At 51.7% G+C, this 19,611-nt stretch overlaps 9 protein-coding genes across 9 annotated transcripts; 4 read left to right on the top strand and 5 right to left on the bottom strand.

Moving 5' to 3' along the window:
- Positions 1-1,046: 1,046 nt before the first annotated feature.
- Positions 1,047-2,104, bottom strand: NUU61_008001 (uncharacterized protein; the record flags this gene model as incomplete). Its single annotated transcript, XM_056658526.1, has 2 exons — positions 1,047-1,749; positions 1,818-2,104. The coding sequence occupies 2 exons, from the start codon at positions 2,102-2,104 to the stop codon at positions 1,047-1,049; spliced, it is 990 nt and encodes a 329-aa protein (XP_056508819.1).
- A 473-nt stretch (positions 2,105-2,577) lies between these two features.
- Positions 2,578-3,009, bottom strand: NUU61_008000 (uncharacterized protein; the record flags this gene model as incomplete). The annotated part of the gene is made up of 2 exons (XM_056658525.1): positions 2,578-2,644; positions 2,705-3,009. The coding sequence occupies 2 exons, from the start codon at positions 3,007-3,009 to the stop codon at positions 2,578-2,580; spliced, it is 372 nt and encodes a 123-aa protein (XP_056508818.1).
- Positions 3,010-4,824: 1,815 nt separating this feature from the next.
- Positions 4,825-6,819, bottom strand: NUU61_007999 (Zn(II)2Cys6 transcription factor; the record flags this gene model as incomplete). Its single annotated transcript, XM_056658524.1, has 4 exons — positions 4,825-4,926; positions 4,980-5,688; positions 5,759-6,361; positions 6,416-6,819. 4 exons carry the CDS (start codon positions 6,817-6,819, stop codon positions 4,825-4,827), a joined length of 1,818 nt encoding a protein of 605 aa, XP_056508817.1.
- Positions 6,820-7,473: 654 nt separating this feature from the next.
- Positions 7,474-10,184, top strand: NUU61_007998 (uncharacterized protein; the record flags this gene model as incomplete). The annotated part of the gene is made up of 4 exons (XM_056658523.1): positions 7,474-7,593; positions 7,713-8,211; positions 8,288-9,050; positions 9,107-10,184. 4 exons carry the CDS (start codon positions 7,474-7,476, stop codon positions 10,182-10,184), a joined length of 2,460 nt encoding a protein of 819 aa, XP_056508816.1.
- A 1,146-nt stretch (positions 10,185-11,330) lies between these two features.
- On the top strand, positions 11,331-12,893 carry NUU61_007997 (uncharacterized protein; the record flags this gene model as incomplete). The annotated part of the gene is made up of 3 exons (XM_056658522.1): positions 11,331-11,988; positions 12,105-12,742; positions 12,810-12,893. The coding sequence occupies 3 exons, from the start codon at positions 11,331-11,333 to the stop codon at positions 12,891-12,893; spliced, it is 1,380 nt and encodes a 459-aa protein (XP_056508815.1).
- Positions 12,894-13,810: 917 nt separating this feature from the next.
- On the top strand, positions 13,811-14,996 carry NUU61_007996 (uncharacterized protein; the record flags this gene model as incomplete). Its single annotated transcript, XM_056658521.1, has 4 exons — positions 13,811-13,822; positions 14,045-14,179; positions 14,261-14,465; positions 14,509-14,996. 4 exons carry the CDS (start codon positions 13,811-13,813, stop codon positions 14,994-14,996), a joined length of 840 nt encoding a protein of 279 aa, XP_056508814.1.
- Positions 14,997-15,308: 312 nt separating this feature from the next.
- Positions 15,309-15,902, top strand: NUU61_007995 (DUF4202 domain-containing protein; the record flags this gene model as incomplete). The annotated part of the gene is made up of 1 exon (XM_056658520.1): positions 15,309-15,902. The coding sequence occupies one exon, from the start codon at positions 15,309-15,311 to the stop codon at positions 15,900-15,902; it is 594 nt and encodes a 197-aa protein (XP_056508813.1).
- Positions 15,903-16,119: 217 nt separating this feature from the next.
- On the bottom strand, positions 16,120-17,180 carry NUU61_007994 (VIT1/CCC1 transporter family protein; the record flags this gene model as incomplete). The annotated part of the gene is made up of 3 exons (XM_056658519.1): positions 16,120-16,630; positions 16,697-17,039; positions 17,120-17,180. The coding sequence occupies 3 exons, from the start codon at positions 17,178-17,180 to the stop codon at positions 16,120-16,122; spliced, it is 915 nt and encodes a 304-aa protein (XP_056508812.1).
- Positions 17,181-18,206: 1,026 nt separating this feature from the next.
- Positions 18,207-19,025, bottom strand: NUU61_007993 (uncharacterized protein; the record flags this gene model as incomplete). The annotated part of the gene is made up of 3 exons (XM_056658518.1): positions 18,207-18,398; positions 18,458-18,505; positions 18,612-19,025. 3 exons carry the CDS (start codon positions 19,023-19,025, stop codon positions 18,207-18,209), a joined length of 654 nt encoding a protein of 217 aa, XP_056508811.1.
- Between the last annotated feature and the right edge of the window lie 586 nt (positions 19,026-19,611).

The following is a 19,611-nucleotide window of genomic DNA, read 5'->3' as shown; positions in this document are numbered from 1 at the left end:
TGGGGGGGGGGGGGATGAGATCCCATATATGCATATATAGGAAAGAGATAAAAGAGCAGAGGGGAAAAAAAAAAAAAAAAAAAAAAGAAGACACTGTGTGCCTTGACACAGAAAGCCCAGAGATAAGAGGCAAAAAGGCACAAGGAGGTGGCGGTAGCCAAAAGATAAACGGGCTCCATAATTCTGAATATAAACACCATTATTGGCTTGGGGCGATTCCATGTGGACCCGTTGGAGAATCCTGATGGCGCAACTTTTCTTGATAGGCGAATGGCTTTTTCCAAGCTTTGATCTCCGGGAAAAGCCCGGGCTTACATTGACTCCATAGAAGACCTTTTATTTATTATTTGAATTCGTACAATTCCGTGGCTCGGAATCATTGAGATATCAATTGAGACAGAGAGGACATCCCAAAGACACGAAACACCTTAAAGCATGGTGTAATCCGGTCCTGAATGACATGCTTATCTCGCAGATAAGCTGATCTTTGTGATTGGCCCCCTGATCCTCATCTTACAGGGCTAGTTGCCCCGTTCTATGAATGGAAATCCCGTTGAACTTGTCGATAGCCGGATGGGGGCGGGTTAGGGCTAGATCTCACTCCAGAGGCATTCCTTCGTTATCTTTCATTTGATCAGGATGGCCAGCCCCAGGATAAGCATGGACAATGCGATTGACTATTCGAAACACTGAGAAATCATTTGACTCTTTGAAACTTTGCCCTCCAAGAATTACGAGTCAGAAAGTGGAATCACCAAAGCACGAAAGTTCTTCAAAACTTCTTAACACATTTGAAATGTCATTAAATCGGAGAACAGAGGGCGTATGCTCCAAGATAACTATGTTCATCCTCAATAGTTGGACACAAAAAAACCCTCTTCTATCCAAAGAAATATGTGCACCGGAAGATTGCAAGATAACCAAAAAGTCCTAAATCGCTATCCATCGCCGCATATCAAGAAGGATACTCTGAGAGACAAGCAAAGCAAGGAGCTAATCTCATGAGGTCAACCACCTTTGGGAGTGTCCTTGGCAACATGTACCATTTACAGGTTGTGGCCAAGAGTGGCAACGGCAGAGCCCAGAGGGGTGCCGACAGTAGGCAGACCCAGGCCGGCAACGGTGGCAGCAACCTCGGGCGAGAGCTGGAGAAGAATCTTCTGGCCGTCCTTCTCGGTGACGATCAGGAGGTCGTGGGCGGGGCCCGAGACGTCCTTGACGAGGTCACCGACCTCGGAAGCAGTATGGACAACAGAGCCCAGGGGTTCGGCGGCACCAAAGAGACCGAGGCCGTTGACGAGAGCAGCCACCTCGGGGCTGATCTTGATCAGGAGCTGCTTGACATTGCCGCCGGTGGTGATCAGGATGTTCTGGACCTCAGGCGCGAGGTCGTGGACGATCTCGCCGCGCTTCTTCAGGCTGGTGCCAAGAGTGCCGACAACAGTTCCCAGAGGAACGCCGAGGTTCGACAGACCGAGACCAGAGACCAGACCCGCGACCTCGGGGGACAGACCAATGAGCAGAGCACCGACATCCTGGCCGACAACGGTGACGAGGCCGTCGACGTAGGGGGCCAGGCCAACGAGAAGGTCGCCAAGGCCGCTGGCAGAGGCAACAATGCCACCAAGAGGAGCACCCAGGACACCCAGACCCAGGCCGGAGACCAGGGCGTCCACCTCGGGGCTCAGTTCGATGAGGAGCACCTGGGCGTCGGGGCCCAGGATGGTGAGGATGGTTCCAACGTGAGGACTGGCAGATGGTCAGCAACCAACTCGCATACGTCTATGAACGTCCATTCATAATCTTGGATGGCTTACCCGAGGTCCTGGACGACATGACCGCTGCTCACAGCCGGGGCCGTGCTAGCGGCAGCAGGCGCGGCCTGCTTCAGAGCCTTGGCCATATCACCCTTGTTGGTAATGGTCGGGAGGTCCTTGATGTTCAGCTCCTTGGCAAGGTCACCGATCTTGTGGGTCTTGGTGATCTCGGGGATGGAAGTCAGGCCCGAGGGAATAACTGACGGCAACGCGCTGGAAGTCGGGGTGGGCAGCGCAAGGGCAGCAGGGGCCAGAGCGGCCAGGACGGCAGCGAAAGAAGCCTTCATTGTGGAGTGATTATTATAAAGAGGGTAAAAAAAAGAGTGACTGCCGTTTTGGGGCCCACCTCTTCGCCGCTTTTCGAGCATGAAGCTTGAGATGTTAGTTAGCTTGTCCACAATCATGTCCCATTTTGTAGCGGGCTACCTTATGTATATTTGACTTTATACTGTTGGTTCTTTCCGTTTCCCTCAGAGATTGAAGTCGGGCTTTGGATATCCGCAAATTAGTGGTCGCTTCAGATATATACATTGAGCTATAGAATATCCACAATACAATGAATGTGTAAGGGCTGCAGAAGAATCAATACAGTTCCTGCCATATTTTTATCTCCCAGCCTACCCGAGCATTCCCATTGCAAGCATCAGAGAAACACCGGTATATATTATCCACGGATTACTTCTCCCATCAAACTAGCCCAGCCAATCCCCGGCACATAGCCGCACACCAGACCAAGGATCTCTTCCCGGTAGACCGATGATCACCCGGGAGGAGACATCATGACATCGTCGAGGGGATTGTTGTCGCCCTTGGTCAGGATAAGCTGTCTGCAACCACATTAGCTCCGTCTTCATCCTCTCCCTAGATTGCCCAAACCACCGACTTACCGGGCCAACCCATCGCTTTGTTCCTCGTAAGTCACCTTGATCGCGCGATGGACCATTGGTAATAGGTTGCCCGAGAACCACACCACAGGGATATCACCGGTGTGGATCTTTTCCACGCGGTTCCAGAGCAGAATGAGATCTCCCCGGTGGAATGCCGGGGCCATGGATTCCGACGTGACCACCAGAATGGGATATGTAGCCCCGGTGGCTATGCATACTGCTTTCCAGGCCATGAAGGCAAAGCTAACGGCCCAGACGACGGAGAGGATCTCCGACAGTAACTGTCGTATCTTGTTGTTTTTCATGGTGTATAGTGTGTAGGTCGGGCTTGGATAGAATCGCGACCGTCGACTATATAGATCCGTCCAGATGAATATTAGGGCAAGGAAGAAACCGAAGATAACGGTCCTGGAAACAATAGTCTGATGGGCACACAAGTCGACCAGAACTAGTTTCCTCATTCACAATTGATTCCCACCTTGATCGAAGTCAAGATCCAAGTGTGCATGACTCGTCTTCCCGCAGCCTTGCTACCATCTCCCTTTACGCCCTGGCAAGCCCTCAACATTGGTTTGGAACGTCTTGAAGTATATAGTAGCGCCCTCGAATTATTCTAGTTTTGGTCGGCCCTTTTCTTATATTTCATATTTTTTTTTAGTTGATTTATGCTCTCTAAATTTCATAGGGGCAAGTGGCCTTGGATTGGAACATAAAAGCGGCACCTGAAGCGGACCCATCGAGTAAAATTACCAGCCGAACAGTACACGCGAGGGTATATGTATTTCCATCCAGCATAAAAATTCCTCAATCCCCCAATTGCCGAAAGGGTTCATGTGTTTTAAGGTTTCCGGGAAAATCGTGAACGCGATCCAACAAAAAGAATCCACGGTTGTTCACAGAATCCACAAGACTAAGAGTCCGTGGACGTATAACAGAGCTGGCTGACAGGGCTGGTGGCCCTTTCTCAACATCTAAGTTTTCTATGGCTCTCCACTTTCTTTCATAAGAGACGGAACTCTTCGGAAAAGGGTCTTTTACACTGAAGCGGGTCGATCGTGGTCAAGAAACAAGTGGACCCTAAGCAGCCCAGCTTACAGTGGCTAGCTTCTCCTGTCGGGACAAGCCGCGCAAATTTTGGGCGCTACTTGCGTCGTGGGCAGTTGTTTCCTTTGTTCTCTTTGTTTACACCCGTTTCCGAAGGATACTGGATTGCGTGCGATCTAAGCCATAGATTTTTCCCCCTGCTGTCTTGAACGCCGAAGTACTTATTGAGTAGATACCCAAAAACTATTATGAGGAATATCCAGCGATATACATCGAACGTCGTTCAAGATATTCGGAAATTCCCCGTCCACGCTAAGCTGATCAAACTCGCAGCTAAGAGGACTATCATCATCTCCCCTTTTGTTCTCGAGCTTGGGTTTCTCGCCGATCTGACGAGTGAAAGAGATGTCTCTCCCAATCACAAATATTGTGGACACGCTGCCCTGGCCAGATCGGAGCTGGAGTTCTTTCCAAAGAATCGTCATTTCCCTTCTATCATCGGTTGAGTGTGTGTGGCTTTCGATCGTGTATTTGCTAGTGCATTGCCCCAAGACCCGTATAAATACGGCGTCTATGGGGACCCAGATGAAGGGTGTAAAAAGAAAATATCTGTTTGTTATCTTATCAAGAGGCCCAAAACGTGTTTTACTATCGATACCTTCTTATTATTGCTACTGGGTCCGTTCTTCTAGGGACGAGAGGGGCTATAGTAGTTAGGAGATCAACATTAGCCTCAAGCATCGATGCAACGGGGATAGTCAGGGGTATCCCTCGGGATAATTATGGGCCTATCGGGGATTTCTTTCTCTGCTGGATCATCTGCAGGGCTGCATTAGATCGAACGGTCAGGAACTAGTCGAATTGTCGAACATGGCAGGTTCCACCCTAAATTACCTAGGAAATTATCAAAGGCTTCATCGTTCTTGATTCACAACTTCCATCTATCATTTACACACCATGCTCAACATGATGACCTTACTAGGGTATTGACGAAATCCAAATCCTTGCACCCCATAAAACTAAACACCTTCGCAATCATCGCGCCGTGGGAAAACAGAAAAAGAAAAATGGGCCAATCACTGTCCCAAAGGGTATCCCGAGTACCCATTGCCGGCCAGCGGCAATCCAGCAGACGACGCCTGTGTGAAGACCCCCTGGTTGGACATATAACCCGGGAGCTATCCCTGAGCATCCTCCCCACAGAAGCAGACTCATTCTCGAAATCTTCTACGAGTCCATGCAAATTCCACTTCCGGGCACAATACTGGAACAAGTCGGCAATATACATGAGACAGCGAGTGGCGCGAGGACGACAATTAATTCGGTCCTCATCGGCCAGAATCGGCGGGTTCGGCGTCCCTGCGGGGACGGCAGGGGGAGCGGGAACAGCAGAGCTCAGCAGTAGGTCATGGTTCTCGGATAGTACCTTGAGAAACCGCCGGCTCACCTGCTGGACGCGCTGTATGTCCAGGAAATTCAGAAAGGGCAGGGAGCTGGGGTTCCCCAGCACCTGGTGGATTTGGCTGATAAAGTCCATGCAGCGGTCGAAGAGCAGGGCCTTGTTATAGTCGCAGAGCGTCGGATATCGATGAGAAGGTGAGAGGAGGATGATCATGGTGTACAGCAATTCCAGCCGGTACAGGAGTGAGAAGTGGCTCGGGGCGTTCTTGGGGCATTGGTGGAACCATTCGCGGGCTTGCCAGCAGAGTGTCCAGATCCAGACCAGGGGCTGTGGGGATGGCTCGTGGCTGCTGTAGTACATTTCCTGATAGCCGGCGGACAGAATCTGTCGGATCTTCACGATGTGCAGAGCGGGACCCGGACTTCGGAGGAAAATATGGCTTTGTTCAGCGACCGAGGGCCCCATCGATGTGCTGGCCGAGGGCAGCGCGACATTCACGGAAGCCTCGGAGAATGAAAATGTTCTTTGTAAAGACGAGCTCATTCCTCTGTGGATGGTCAGCCACAGAACATGGTTGGGACAAAGCATAGAAAGCAGGAAGTACAAACCTATCTAGGCAATAGATGCAGTGGAACACTCGCCGGCGAATGTCGAGTCGATCGGCGTTGGGCAGAACCTCTGCCGGAGGGTCTTGATGAAGGCCCAAATCCACGGCGACTCTCACGGCCATTCCCACCAGGTACCACCCGCGGAAGTGGCCGGGGTCCACCAGAGAATACTGAGCAAGAAACAGGATGGCCTGGATTCCAGAGATGCATCCCGGGCGAAGAACCTCTTCGGCGTGGGTTAAGGCCTCCGAGACGAAAGCCCATGCGCGTTGGTGACTTTTGTCATTATGCTGATACGAAATAGACGCCGAAGCAATAGCGAGAACCATGCGCAACATCCAATGGTCAAAGGGTTTCGCGAAGCGGCCTTCCGACTGGTAGACCGCATCTACCGAGGTCCAGAAGCTCGTTTCGATGAAAAATGGCAGCTGTACGAAGACGTTGTCGAAATAGTACTGCAATAATGGAGTGGCCTCATGCCGGGCAGGTAGAGCAGGAGAAGTCAACGACGGGGATTCCACCGCCGCAACGGAGAGCAGTAGATTGGCGAAGGAGGTGTTGGAGGTGATGCCATGGAAGTCTCGCGAGGTGGCATTGACCGACCTTCCATCCACCGTCAATTGAGGTTGTCGTATTGCCCAGGGAGGGTCGACTCACAGGAAACCAAAATCCCCCACAAGATCATCGATATCCGAGACTTCCTTACGATGTGCCGGTCCCAACGGGCCGTCCGATGAGATCGAGGTGATCGACATCTCCCGCGCGACCCCCTTCCCCTCCGCCGATAGCGAATTTTGACGATCTCGAAGCTGAGCAATATTTTGCTCGAGCTTCTCGCAATAGCCCTCCAGGGATGCAACATAGCTTCTTTCTTTTCCCTTGGCGAACTCATCGCTGGCGCCCGAACAAGTGCTCGCCTTGCCGACTCTTTCACAAGCCGAACAGGCGGGGAGCTTCCCGTCACACTTGATTTTGGCTCGACGACATCTCGAGCACGCTGCAACAGGACGACTCACTTTGAGCAGTGGGGATTCCAGGAAAGTCGTGGCCGTCGTAGGCATGGCTCATTCCTCCACGGTTGTCTTGGGATGAGGTGAGCAGGATTTCAAGGGAGAGAGAGAGAGACTTGGACCACCGTTGACGTGTTGTTCTTTGTTTTTTTTTCGCAATTCCAAGCAGATGGAAACCACTCACATGATTAATGCAGTTTGAGATCCAACGGCCCCCGCAGCCCACATTTGTGAAGGGAAGAGAATGCGAGTCCAACTGTGGAACCGCACGGCCCATCACGAACGTCTCTCTTCCCCTCTTGATCGTCGTTCATGTCATCGACCTTTTTGCGCCTCACATTGGGGACTTCAAATCACATTCCCTCGCCCCAACTCCAGAACCATCCTTCGTTCCACTCGTCTCTCCAGAACTTGGGCCGAGGTTGCCCCTCCATCCTTCTTTTTTTTTCTTTTCTTTTTCTCTACGCGCCATATCCTCATAAATCATGGCATTTTGATGGGAACTGCTCCACCAATTCCCCCCTTGCTCCGACTTTGGGAAACCTGTCGGCCTTGCGATCGGCCATTTCTGGGAATCCAAGACCATGTCGACTGTGCCCACAACAATACCCTGAGTGCCGTCGAATGTCTGGTGATAATCGTGCACTCATGAGATCGACCCGGTTCTCTTTTCCCCCCTGATTTTGCTGCGGGCTTTTGGACATAATGACCCAGAGCTCCAACCCACATCCCCCACGAGGCCCCCAATCGCCGGAATCACAGAGCCTCGAAACTCCCGACGGGCGCATCGCGCATACCCTAACCGCCTGCACGAGGTGTCGACAGGTATGATGCAGCATCCGATCTCCCTCGATCTCCCCCAAAAAAACTTTCCTTTCTTGGGATCTTCCTGTGTTCCTGACCCCTCACTGGATTTTCTCCAACTGACTCGCTTCCGTCTGTAGCGAAAGTCAAGATGTGACCCCGGGATCCCTCGATGCGCGCCGTGCGAACGAAGCAACGCCAAATGCGTATACTACGACTCAACTCGAGACGCCACTATCCCGCGGACGTATATTGTGTCGCTCCGAGAGAAAGCTCGGGCCCTGGAAAGGGAGCTTGCGGGAGCCGAGAAGGATATTCAACATGCCGCCGACGCCGAGTTAATGGTGCGGGGTGCGGGGCGCATTCGATTCAAGGAGAACGATGAGCCTCGATATCTCGGGGCTTCGAGCGGTATTGCCATGACGCGTCTGGTCATGGAAATGGCCAAGCAAAACACCGACTCCAAGAGCATCAAAGATGTCGTCCCCGACTTGACCGCCCAGGAGATCAAGGCGGCGTTTGCACAGGAAGACTCGAAGCCGACCTCCAAGATCTATCCCATGATCAGCTCCATCCCACAGCCCAATCTACCCCCGCAGAACTTGACTTATAAGTTGATTGATCTTTTCGTGGCCAAATGTACGTGAACTGTTCTGTGCAGAACTGCTCATCGATGTCGTGGATTGCTCGCGTGGCTGACTTGGTGGGGTTATAGCACAAGCATTACTTCCGACTTTGCATGAGCCCACGTTCCGACAAGAAGTGGAAGAAGTATTTAGTGGCTCCAGCGACCCCTGCCAGAACTTCCAACTGCGAATGGTCATCGCCATTAGCATGCAAAAACTCAGCACGGACTATGCGGGCCTGGCGGATAGCTATTACCTAGCTGCCCTGCCCTTCTTGGAGCCTACATTGAAACGAATGGACCTGAGGGCCTTGCAATGCCTAGTGCTAATCGCTCAATATTCAATGCTAACCCCTACCCGTACGGCGGCATACTGGGTCGTTGGGATGGCCTTCAAGCTCTGCCAAGATTTGGGACTTACAGAAGAAGCCACTGTCACCAAATCTCCGCACGGGGAGCCCTTGAATCCATTGGAGGTCGATATGCGCCGAAGATTATTTTGGATTGTTTCATCTATGGAATTCGGACTTTCCCACAGCTTGGGCCGTTCCAGCTGTTATAGCGTCACCCATGACAATATCAGCGTGAAGTTCTTTGAGCTGGTGGATGACCGTTACATTACGGCCAAGGGAATCATTCCAGGGGCAAAGCCGGTTCTGCCCAAATGCATTGCGGTGCACTTCTTCAAGATGCGTCTGCTCCAGTTGGAAGCTAGGCGAACACTGTACTTGAATCGGCGCGAGACCCCGGTCCATGACCAGGATCCTTGGTTTTCCCAGATGTTGGCCAAACTCGATCATTGGGTGGCAACTTGTCCCAAGAATGACGATGGCAGCGGGCTGAATGTGAAATGGTATGGTCCTAACCCTGTCTCGATCATCTTCACGGCTGACTCGATTTGCACAATAGGTTCCAGGGCAGGCGAAATACAATCATCATTCTCATGTACCGGCCATCGCCTCAAATACCCGAGCCGTCTGTTTATGCCGCCAAGATGTGTTACGAAGCATCCGTTTTCAATGTCGCCATGCATCGGGAACAAATGGTCACCGGGTCCGTTGATCTAACCTGGATATTTACTCAGTCGGTTTTCATGGTTTTGAACACGGTGTTATGGACCCTCTCCTATCCCGAAATCCGAAAAGAACACCCTATTGAGGAGGTCCAGAGCCACCTGGACCTGGCTCTTGAAGTAATTGTCTTTGCGGCCGAACGATGGCCGGGTGTTGAGTCTGCCTTGCTCCTCTACAAACGCCTTGTTGCGGCTTGTCTTAAGGCGTACAGTACCGAGGAATCGTTCGTTGTGCAGTCGCCTTCGAATCACCCGACGCCAACCTCCTCGCAAGATTTCATGACCCCGCCAGTGATTTCCAGTCCGTCGAGCGCAACAAACACCTCCTTCTATTCTCAGAACCAGCGAGCCGGCAATTTTTCAGTAGGAGACAGCGCCTCAACCGGCACGTTCTCGCGAGGACATTCGGTCGATCCTAGCGTCCCCTTTTCACAAGAACCCACTCCTCCCGCAGTAGCTCCCGAATCGGTGGAGCCAACACAAATTCCCGCGGCCGGCCCTATGTTCGATATTCCGCAATCATCTGCCGCTCCCGCTACGGCGCCCCAATACGATTCACAGGGTTATTGTGCGCCGGCCGCACTCTACCCTGACTCAATCAATCCCGATACCCCGTATAATACGATGCCCTCGGTGGTTCCTGGCCTACAGGGTTGGGATCCGCATTTCTCACTTGCCTCGACGACGGCGAGCCATCTGGCCTACATCGACGCCACCGTCGATCCTATGCAATGGACGACTACCCTTGGAGATCAATACTCTCAATACTTCAACGAGCCCTTCCCAGTGCCTCCCTGGCGTGAACGCACACTCAGTCAACAGGAGCAGATTGAGCTGATGGCATCCCTTGAACACGATATCCCGGATGTGTCCGCCCAGTTGGTGCACGAGTCCAATGCCTTTTATCAGTCATGAACACCGGGCGTGGAGTGATTTACATCTTTTGGAGGGCAGGGTTTAGGCTATCAGAAATTTTGTGGTTTCCAAACATTGGGTTTTCTTATATTCCTGGCTTCCTCATAGTGAGGATATCCGGGGATCCGATCTTAGGTCTTTCTAGGGCTTGGCGAAAGCAGGACAGAGAGAACCGGCGCTATGAGTTGCGCGAGTCTGGCGATTAGGCGAACACTTTGTGCTTTTTCTACCTTTTCATGCTTATTCTTGTCTTGGATTGACAGATCCTTCTCATTTGGCATATACCACCTCTGGCGCCTCTTTCCCCCCAATGGTTTTATTAGAAACTGGACCAAACCAGTTCTTTTAAAGATCAAGTCTGATCTGTACGTCACCCAAGATGAATCACGAATCTACTTAAGCCGCATGCCCATACAACAGTGCCCATGGTCTTCCAGGGTAGTCCCAGCTGTCAATGCTTGTTCCTGTCGCGTTGGTGATTAGAGGCCCAGTTAGGGGGCCAACCAAACTATAGGCATTGGCGTATGCGACGGTAGTTGCAGTGCACTCTAATGTTCATATATAATTAACTGCTAAAAAAAAATCCACTCCTAAGAACATCGATACCAAAGAGTTGCCAACTCCGTGGTTTTAATCAATTGGCCTGGGTCACTCGAATGACGAATGCGGGTGCACCAATTTACTTTGATCCCACTTTTAAGGTCGGAGGCGAGATTCAAAATTGGCAAGATACCGGAATACAAACATTTATCTCTTTTATTCCTTGTGTAATTCGAAGACAATTCCAAGGTTGAGTCGTCATCTCGACATTCCTTTGTCACTGGATGTCATGCACCCGGTCACGTGTCCTGCCCTTTTCGCCGTCATCCATCTCAGCGATCTTTGACCATCGGACATCTCCACCGTTCCCTCCACCACATCCATCAGCCCACCCCCCGTCGTTACTACTCTGTGTGGATTGCTCTCGACTCTTTGGAATGCATATGGTTTAGGCTGGCCGTGGAACGACCTGCTCGCCTGCCTGAGCGACCGTCGACCGGGAACCTCCTCTCCCGGCCCAGCGCCTATCCAAGCTTCGAGATTCGGACTCCGAGCCACACTGGCTCTGCCCGTATCTGCCTACCTTGATTACATCTTGGAGTTCTCATGTCGGATCGCAGTCCTTCCACCTCCTTTCGAGCCGGACCTCCTTCGCCCCCATCCCCCGCTGCCGGGTCTCTGAAAAAGAGCCACCCGCTCCTCATTGCCTCGGATCACATCCCTCAGACCCCGACGTCTCCTCCGTTGATGTCGGTCAGCGATCCAAGCCATGTCTCCAATTTCACCTCTTCGCAGACATCACCGAATCAGGCGACGGCTCAACCTCCGAACCCATCCTCCCCTCCTTCCTCCACACCCATGTCTACCCAGCTCTCCCAGCAACCGAACATGAGTGCGACCAATTCATTTCCTACTCCTGCCAGTAGCGTCAGCGGTCACAATATGAATGCGACGTCAGTGGAGGAGTTGGATCCCACCAAACAATCCTTCAGTGCAGGAAAACAGGACTCGAGAGGGAACGTCGGCGCAATGTCCGACCAGCAAAGAGCAGATCACAGGCACACCGATCACGACCGACAGTCCCAACCCACGAATCCAGACATCGGAGTCCGCGATTTTGCCGCCGGGGCCGGTCAGGACACGACCGATGCAGACGCCATGGATGTGGACAGGCAGCCTACTACTCGCCAGTTTGAGCCCAGCAACCTTGGCTTAGATTCTCTTGAGAACGACTTCACATCGGCCTTCCATCTCTGCAAAAGCTGTAAGAACTCCCCGCAATGGATGGTTTCTGCTGCGACGGTTGCGTGACTGCAACCGTCTTTTTTGCATATTCTGGGAAGCGATCTTGTTAACACAGTGCTTTTCGTTCCTTGACAGCGCCTGTTGCGACTGGTCCAGATCCGTCGTTCGATCTCATCTCCCTCTATGGTCTCGGTCCGGCTGCGCATTCGGTAGCACGGATAGACCCCGTGACAGGCGAGAAGATCAACCGGCTGAGGAAGTCTTACGAAGGAAAGTTGAAGGGGCTGGGACTTGCGGGGCGGAATAAGCCAGTGAAGCAAGAACCCGGGGCTCCTGGTAGTTTGCGGCATATGACCCTGTGGCCCGAGGAAGAATGGCAGAACCAGAAGGTGTTTGGGAAGACCATTAAAGTCGCAGATATGGATTCTGCGTTGCTGGGTCTCCAGACTCGGGCAATGCAGATGGAACCTGGGATAGTCCCGAACAACGATTTCTGGGAGGACGTGCTGGGACACGAAAAACCGACCAAGCACCAAGGACCAAGCGATACCGGCAAGAAGACTGCTCCCGCCACAGGTGCCCGCTCCTCTGGCCAGCCGACTGTACCATCGGTATCAGTGCAAGAAGATGAACGAGCACGGCCTAGTCGGGGTCGCAAGAGACACTACGACGACAACAGCTTTGTTGGCTATGGCGAAGGATACGCAGATGACGACGATGACACCGGCTTCTATTCGAGTGGCGAGGGCACTGGGAAGAAGAAACGGAAGAAGGTATGAAACAGACATCAAACTTGGTGATTGGCATTGAATGTGGGGGCGCTAACTTGCATCGAACCAGGACCACGTCGCCAAAGTGTCGACCCCTATGTCCGAACGAGGCGGCAGCTACGGGGTAGGCATGTTTGGGATTGGGGCCAGATGAGATGCTCGCCCTTATCCTGACCTAAAAAAAGCTGGTTTCGTTTCCTTTTTTTTTTTTTTCTCTTTTGACCTTGTCAAAACCCCCAATATTCTTTTTTTTTCTCTTTTACTCTCGACATGGCTCTGAAGTGATGGCACTCGATGTCCTGATTTCTTTTGCCTCGAGGGTCTCTTTTCTTCTCGGTACATGTTGCATCACGGTGCTGGATATACCCGGCTTCATCAATCGGACGGCGTTTTATGGCGGGGCGGGAAACAAGTATTCTCGACAATGGATACGATCTGATTTTACTGCTTGTTATTTTCTTTTTTCCCAACAGTTCTTGTGCATGTCTTTTTTCCCTTTTCGAGATTTCCATTGCTATAATGTTGGTTTTTCTTTTTTTTTTTTTTTTTCTTCTGCGACCGGTGTCTCAGGCTGTTTGGGGGGCTCTTGTTCTTGTTTCGATGTCCCCTTTTTCTTCGATATCTTCTGATCTTCTGATCACGTTCTGGTGATATTTTCTGTCTGCACTGATCCTCGTCTTTCTCAAGGAACCCGATGACACGTTATGATGTTGAGACCTCTTTTCATGTCTGGGATGGAGGCTTATGCTTGACGGGGCCGAGGGTTTATGGCCTTGAGAGCGGGACTAGGATCAGGTAGTGAATTGAATAGATGACGAAAGACTTGTATGTGTAAAGAAGTGTAGTGGGTTAGTCTGGTCTTTGCGGTTCCTAAGTAGACCAAGTCCTGCTGCTTGTGCCAATCTATAAATAAGACATTTCTAAACAAAGCAGATGATCCTAAGTCTAGGTACTATCTTTCAAGTCTGGTATCTGCTCTTTCTCTTATTGACATTGGGCAGCTCGGGCCGCTGGGAGCACCGGGGGCTAAGAGAGAGGAAGGCTGCTCGTCGGCTGCACCGTAAGTGACGCATGGGGGTGATGGTAAGTTGGCTCTTTTAGTAGTTCAGTGTCTTACAAGGTTTCTTTGACGTGTTCGTTAGTAACAAAAAGAGAGAGAGAGAGAGAGAAACGAAGCAGGATGCCAGGGATTCCATATATCCCCCAAGGATATATCTGCTTCACCACCCAGAAATGTAATACACCCCATTCAATGAAGCAAGAACGAAAGAATGAAAGAACACACTGAATCGATTGCCTATTTAGGGTCCCTTCCTACAGTCTCATTCACCGCAGGATGAATTTCGCCCCAACTGGCAGCTCAAATCCATCTTTGGTGTCGTTGGGCTGCTGAACTTTGTGGCTGCTCTCGATGCAACCCCGTTGTCGGTTGTTCTCCCGGTATGAACTGCGTTGCATTGTGATTCTATTCTCTCTTCATTTATGACTCTATCTCCAACAATATCCCGGCATGATCTACAGACTATTTCAAATGATCTCGACGGAACAGCCACAGAAGCCTTCTGGGCAGGCACCTCGTTCCTAGTCGCATCATGCATCGTCCAGCCCGTCTTCTCGCTGGCCTCAGACATCTTCGGCCGCAAGATGTCCCTGCTAACCGCCGTCGCAGCCTTTACGCTAGGCTCGATCCTCGCCGCCGTGGCATCAGGGCTTCTCCCTGATGCTAGTGGGCCGGTCGATTTAAGGTGTCGGCGGCGGCGACATCATAGTGCTCACCGAGGTGCTGATCGCCGACCTCACCACCTCCGTCAGCTACCTTGGTTGTTTCTTGCATGGAATCATTCTGTGCTCAGGTATTTATTACTTACCGCTGTACTACAAAGGCACCCTGGGATACAGCCCCGTGATCGCCGGCGTGGCGTTTCAGAACCGCATCAAGACCGAGTTCCACAGCCACCCCGAGCTGGGACGCTCGGCCGACGCCTTTGCCCAGGATGCGTCTAGCTTGGTACATTATACCAAGAGTCTTCCGGCTGAGAGCGCGCCGCGCTGTCTCATTGCCGGTCTGTATGCCGATGCGCTGTCGATTGTCTGGGTGGTGATGTGTGGTGCTGCTGGGCTCGGGCTGATTTCGAGTCTGCTCACCAAGGGCTATAGTATGAACCAGTCGTTCAACTCTGACCAGGACCTGCAGAGTGCTAGGACGACGGATGTGGAGTCGAATGTTGGTGTTGAGTTCGAGAAGACTTGTGATTGAGATTACGTTTGATGTTTATGAAGTGACGACTGCGATGCTTAATATATGCATATGATGTGCTATGCCCAGAGTAGAGACATGAGAATACAAGACATATCCACAAAGACATCTACAATATACAGAATTAAAGAACATCTACACGCCAATCAAAAGCACCGGGTTACTACCCCACTCTTATCATATCGACGCTCCCACTTTTTGATACTGCAAATGATCCCCAGCAACCACCTGCTTCAAAGCGAGCAAAACAGAACCCCCCACCCAATAAAACAACCAAGCAAACTAGAAACCACTCAGCCATTGACTCAAACCATGACCCCCTTCGAAACAGCCCTCCAGCGCATCGACGCCGCCCACGCCGCCGACCCGCGCCAAACAACCTCCTCCACAACCAACACCCCAACCCCCTATGAGCTCCACTACGCCCAGAAAATGAGCAGCTACCTGGCCCGGCTCTCCCCAGACGCCCCCGAAACTCTCCAACTCGCCATCCGCGCCCAGCACCTGCGACGCTGGGAGATCCCGCGCAGCTCGTACCCAACCACGAAGATCGGGTACCACTCATGGCGCGCGGAGCTGCAGCGACGGCAAGCCGCGCTGGCAGAGCAGATCTGTGTCGAGAGCGGGTATAGCACCGAGGAGGCGGCGCGGGTGTCGGCGCTGGTGCGCAAGGCCGAGCTGAAGAGCGGGGATCCCGATACGCAGACGCTGGAGGATGTGGCTTGTTTGGTTTTTCTGGATGATCAGCTGGATCGGTTCGAGGGGGAATTGGGGGATGAGGCGAAGATGGTGGATATCTTGCGCAAGTCTTGGGCGAAAATGTCGGAGCGTGGGAGGGAGGAGGCGTTGAGGATTCAGATGTCGGATCGGGGGAGGACGTTGGTGGGGATGGCGTTGCAGGGGTGATCTCTTTTTTTTTTAATCCTCTCGTCCTATATATTTCTTTCTTTTTATGTTATGAATAAATATTATGTCATTTCATTATGTCGAGGTCATGTATGGCTGTACTTTTTATGATGTCGCTCAAATGCCTGTAACTTGGGACTTGACAAGTCCCTGGGAGAAACAGCCCAAACGCCGTTTGGATGCAATCAATCCTTCTTCTTCCAGCGACACCTCAAAATCAATGAGCACCACCAGTGTCAATCAACTGCACCAAAGCAATCGCCGCCCCAGCAGCGACACCACCAACACAACACATCTGGACACCACCGCGGACACCGGCAACGACATTCTCATGGCCAGTCCAGCCACGCACAATACAAGTCTTCACATAGCCAAAAGCCAGCAGCGTCAGCGCCATGACCCCAATACTCCAGTACAGCGCCACACGCACGCTCGTGGCAATAAAGTACGGGATCAGCGGGATGAACCCGCCGACGAAGTAGCCCAGCGCCAGCGTCAGCGCCGAGATCCAGGCCTGGTTGCAGTCTGGTGCGGTCTCGCGGTGGTGGAAGGCCAGCAAAAACTCGCGCAGCCGGTCCTGCGAAGCGTGCAGGTCGCGCGTGATGTCGGCGATGGCAGCGTCGGAGAGCCCGTAAGGGGAAAAGGTATCGTGCACGATTAGCTGGGTTTCGTGCGGGCCGGTCTCGATGAGGTGCTGGGTTTCGCGGACGGTGGTTTCATAGGACTCGCTGGAAAGGATGTTAGTTGACATCCATACATGCAGACATACTGGGTATATGGGGAACATCACTTACGCTTCGCTCTTCGCGCCCACGTACCCGCCCAGTCCCATTGAGATGGCTCCCGCAGCCAGCTCGGCCAGCCCGCCCAGCACCACGACCTTGGTGTTCCCCAGTGCGGACAGACCCGCGCTCAGTGCAAAGGGAACCGTCAGGCCGTCCGAGAGGCCGAGGATGGCATCTGAGACCACGCGAGGGTTGATGCGCGCCCGTGTGCTACTGCCACTGCTGCTGGAGTTATCCGGGCTTGCACAGCGCCCGAAAGTATCATACGACCGGCCGCTCTGCGACTCGATGTCGGGATTGGAGTCGCCGCGGATTGTATCGTCATCCTCGATGCGGGCGAGCAGAGGTTTGCCTGGTGGGATAAAGTCAGAACATGTTCGGTTGTCCTTGTTTTTGTGTTTCCTGTATTCTTGTTGTTGTCTATCAACTTACCCGAATGTGTTTTTGATTCCTGGATGGGGAACAGCTTCTGCTTGAGGAAGAGAAGGGCCATGGTGCTGATCTGGTCTCAACCCACGCCACCAATGGTTATCTCTAATTTGTCCCAGCCAGAGAAACCCTGCTGTTGCAAATGAAGGGTCTGATGAAAATACTCCAAGGGCGAGCGCGCGGTGTGGCAAGCAACGCGGCTGACGTCAGGACAAGTTCGCCAGCGATGGCAAGACAGACGGAAAATGCAGACCGCAAAAGTCCCAGGGGTTTGAATTAAAAGAGGAAGAAAAGGAGAAGATCTCCAGAAAAACCAACTAGTAAATTCAAATAGGATAAGTGTCCCGGCACCAAAAGAATATACTCCTATGGATCCGTTTTGGGACCAACCGAAGTATACCACAGAAGACAAGAAAAGAAGAAAAGAAGAAAAACCACTCCATCGGTCTCATCCTTTTAACCCTTCTCTGTCAACACCCCGTCTCTCACCGGTCTCAGCTCTCTCCCACTTCCCAGCACACAAAGCAGGGGGAAAGTGTCTATCGGTTGGTGCAGACACGGCGGGAAAACTGGAGATGCATTCGTCAAGCAGGGGTGGAGAACCAATCACATTGCGGATAAAAGTCAGCCAGAGCTCTGAGCAAATCGCTGGCTTTGTATTTCGGTTTTGATTATTCTTTTTTTTTGGCTTACCTTTTTTTTTTCTTGCTGCAAACTCCATTTCCGCACGTTGTCATTCGTGGGTTGTGGCGCTGACCATTGCGTGGGCTGTGAGTGGTTGGTCTGCTGTTTCTACTATTTACTATGAGATAATCTATGTAAACTCGGTCCTTTATATGTTGCTGAGCAATACCTGTGCCAGCAGATATAGTGTTGAAGTACCCCCGGAGGTAGGGATACCATGAACCTATAGGTGCTTGAGGAGAATTAACCACGAATATCCCTCGGGCTCATAACCCAGAAACCAAAAACAATTGCAATAAGAATCGTAAATCATCATAACATGAATTTCAAAGACCCTATAATCATTTCCAATCCCACCCAAACCCATCCAAACGCCGATATCGAATGCAACACTCGCCCGCCAGTCCTAATGGCATTGCTTGATCTTGGTGTCTGCACAGGCGCCACCCAACCAGTACGCCATGAACAATCTCAGCGCCTTCTCATCCAAGGAGGTAAAGACAAAGAACTTGGTGTATCGGATGATCACAGAGGTGCCATCAAAGTGACCCTCGAACACTCGTGCATGTCGAGGAGCCATGAAATAATACAGCAGAACCTGGGAGAGCAGACATTAGCGACTCATTTTTGGTTATTTGTAGCGGCAATCAAGCTTACCGGAGCCACGTCATGCTCGCGAAGTTTCGCATTCAGAAGACGTGCACGCTAACAGTATTCCAGGACTTCGTCAAGTTTCCCAAGCTTGGGCCATTCGTGACTGTGCAACCCGGTTAGACCCAATATAGGTGGAGGGGATGGTGAAGGTACTTACCTCAAATTGCCAAAAGAGTCGGGAATCCCCGTCTTTGAAGGCGTCGAGGGAATAGTAGTAGAACTGATGGTCGTAATCATCAAAGACCTTAAGGATACCCCTCGCATTTTCGATCGGTGTATGCAATCCATCATCAATAATGACCTCATCAAACATTGACAGCGACGGCTTCTCTGGGGCTGGCAGTTCTTGGTTGTATGGGGCAAAAAACTGAGGCAGGTGCCCTGATCCGGGCTCGAGGGTCAAGGGAGCCGTGCGGATACCAGCGGCCTTGAGACGACTTGGTTCGATGCGGTTGCCAGGAGCTTGGCTGACGAGGTCGTGGGCAATGCCCAAGACATCACGGCGACAGTAACCCACATCCATTCGGGCTTCGGAATGTTTAACAGCAACAGATAATTTTGGGGGAGTCATGTAGGGTGAGAGGATGAAAGATGAAAGTTATTTATACGCCAGGTCTTGTTTTTATTTCACCAGAGGAACCATGTAACCGCCGAGCAGTTTAAACGTGCCACCCAGCGAGTAGAAGTAAAAATTGTTCATTGTTGAGTTCGTTTAATCCCTCTAAATAGACAAGAATAGTAATCATGGTAATCGTAATAATTCTTTGCTAGGGGGTTTTGGGGGGGGGGGTCTTTTGAAAGGGTTCTCTGAGTGATTCCCTTCTGCCCTATTTTAACAAGGGGAAGACATCGGGATAGCGTCTAGGAAGGAAGAAGCTATTATTAGTTGGTCAGTTAGTTATGTATGAGGCGCCCATATAGTGAATATCTAGACGGGCAAAATCAATATACCTGACATGGTATGTAGCGCATAGACGGATATCTTGAAGATAGCAATGTGGCAGGAAAGGTGCAAGCTTTGATCGAAGTGAAGGTAGCAAGAAGGCGTGATAGAAGGGCGCAAATCGGCATGCAAGAGGCTGCTCAGATGGTTGCATGGATCAAGGAAGTGCCTGACCTGAATGGACCCTTGAATCGAACAGGCCGGTATTGTCTTC

Source organism: Penicillium alfredii (genome assembly GCF_028826965.1).
Source record: "Penicillium alfredii strain IBT 34128 chromosome Unknown utg000010l_segment0_segment0, whole genome shotgun sequence".
Classification (NCBI taxonomy): Eukaryota; Fungi; Ascomycota; class Eurotiomycetes; order Eurotiales; family Aspergillaceae; genus Penicillium; species Penicillium alfredii.
Note: the sequence above shows the minus strand (reverse complement) of the source record. Positions and strands in the feature narration are given on the sequence as shown.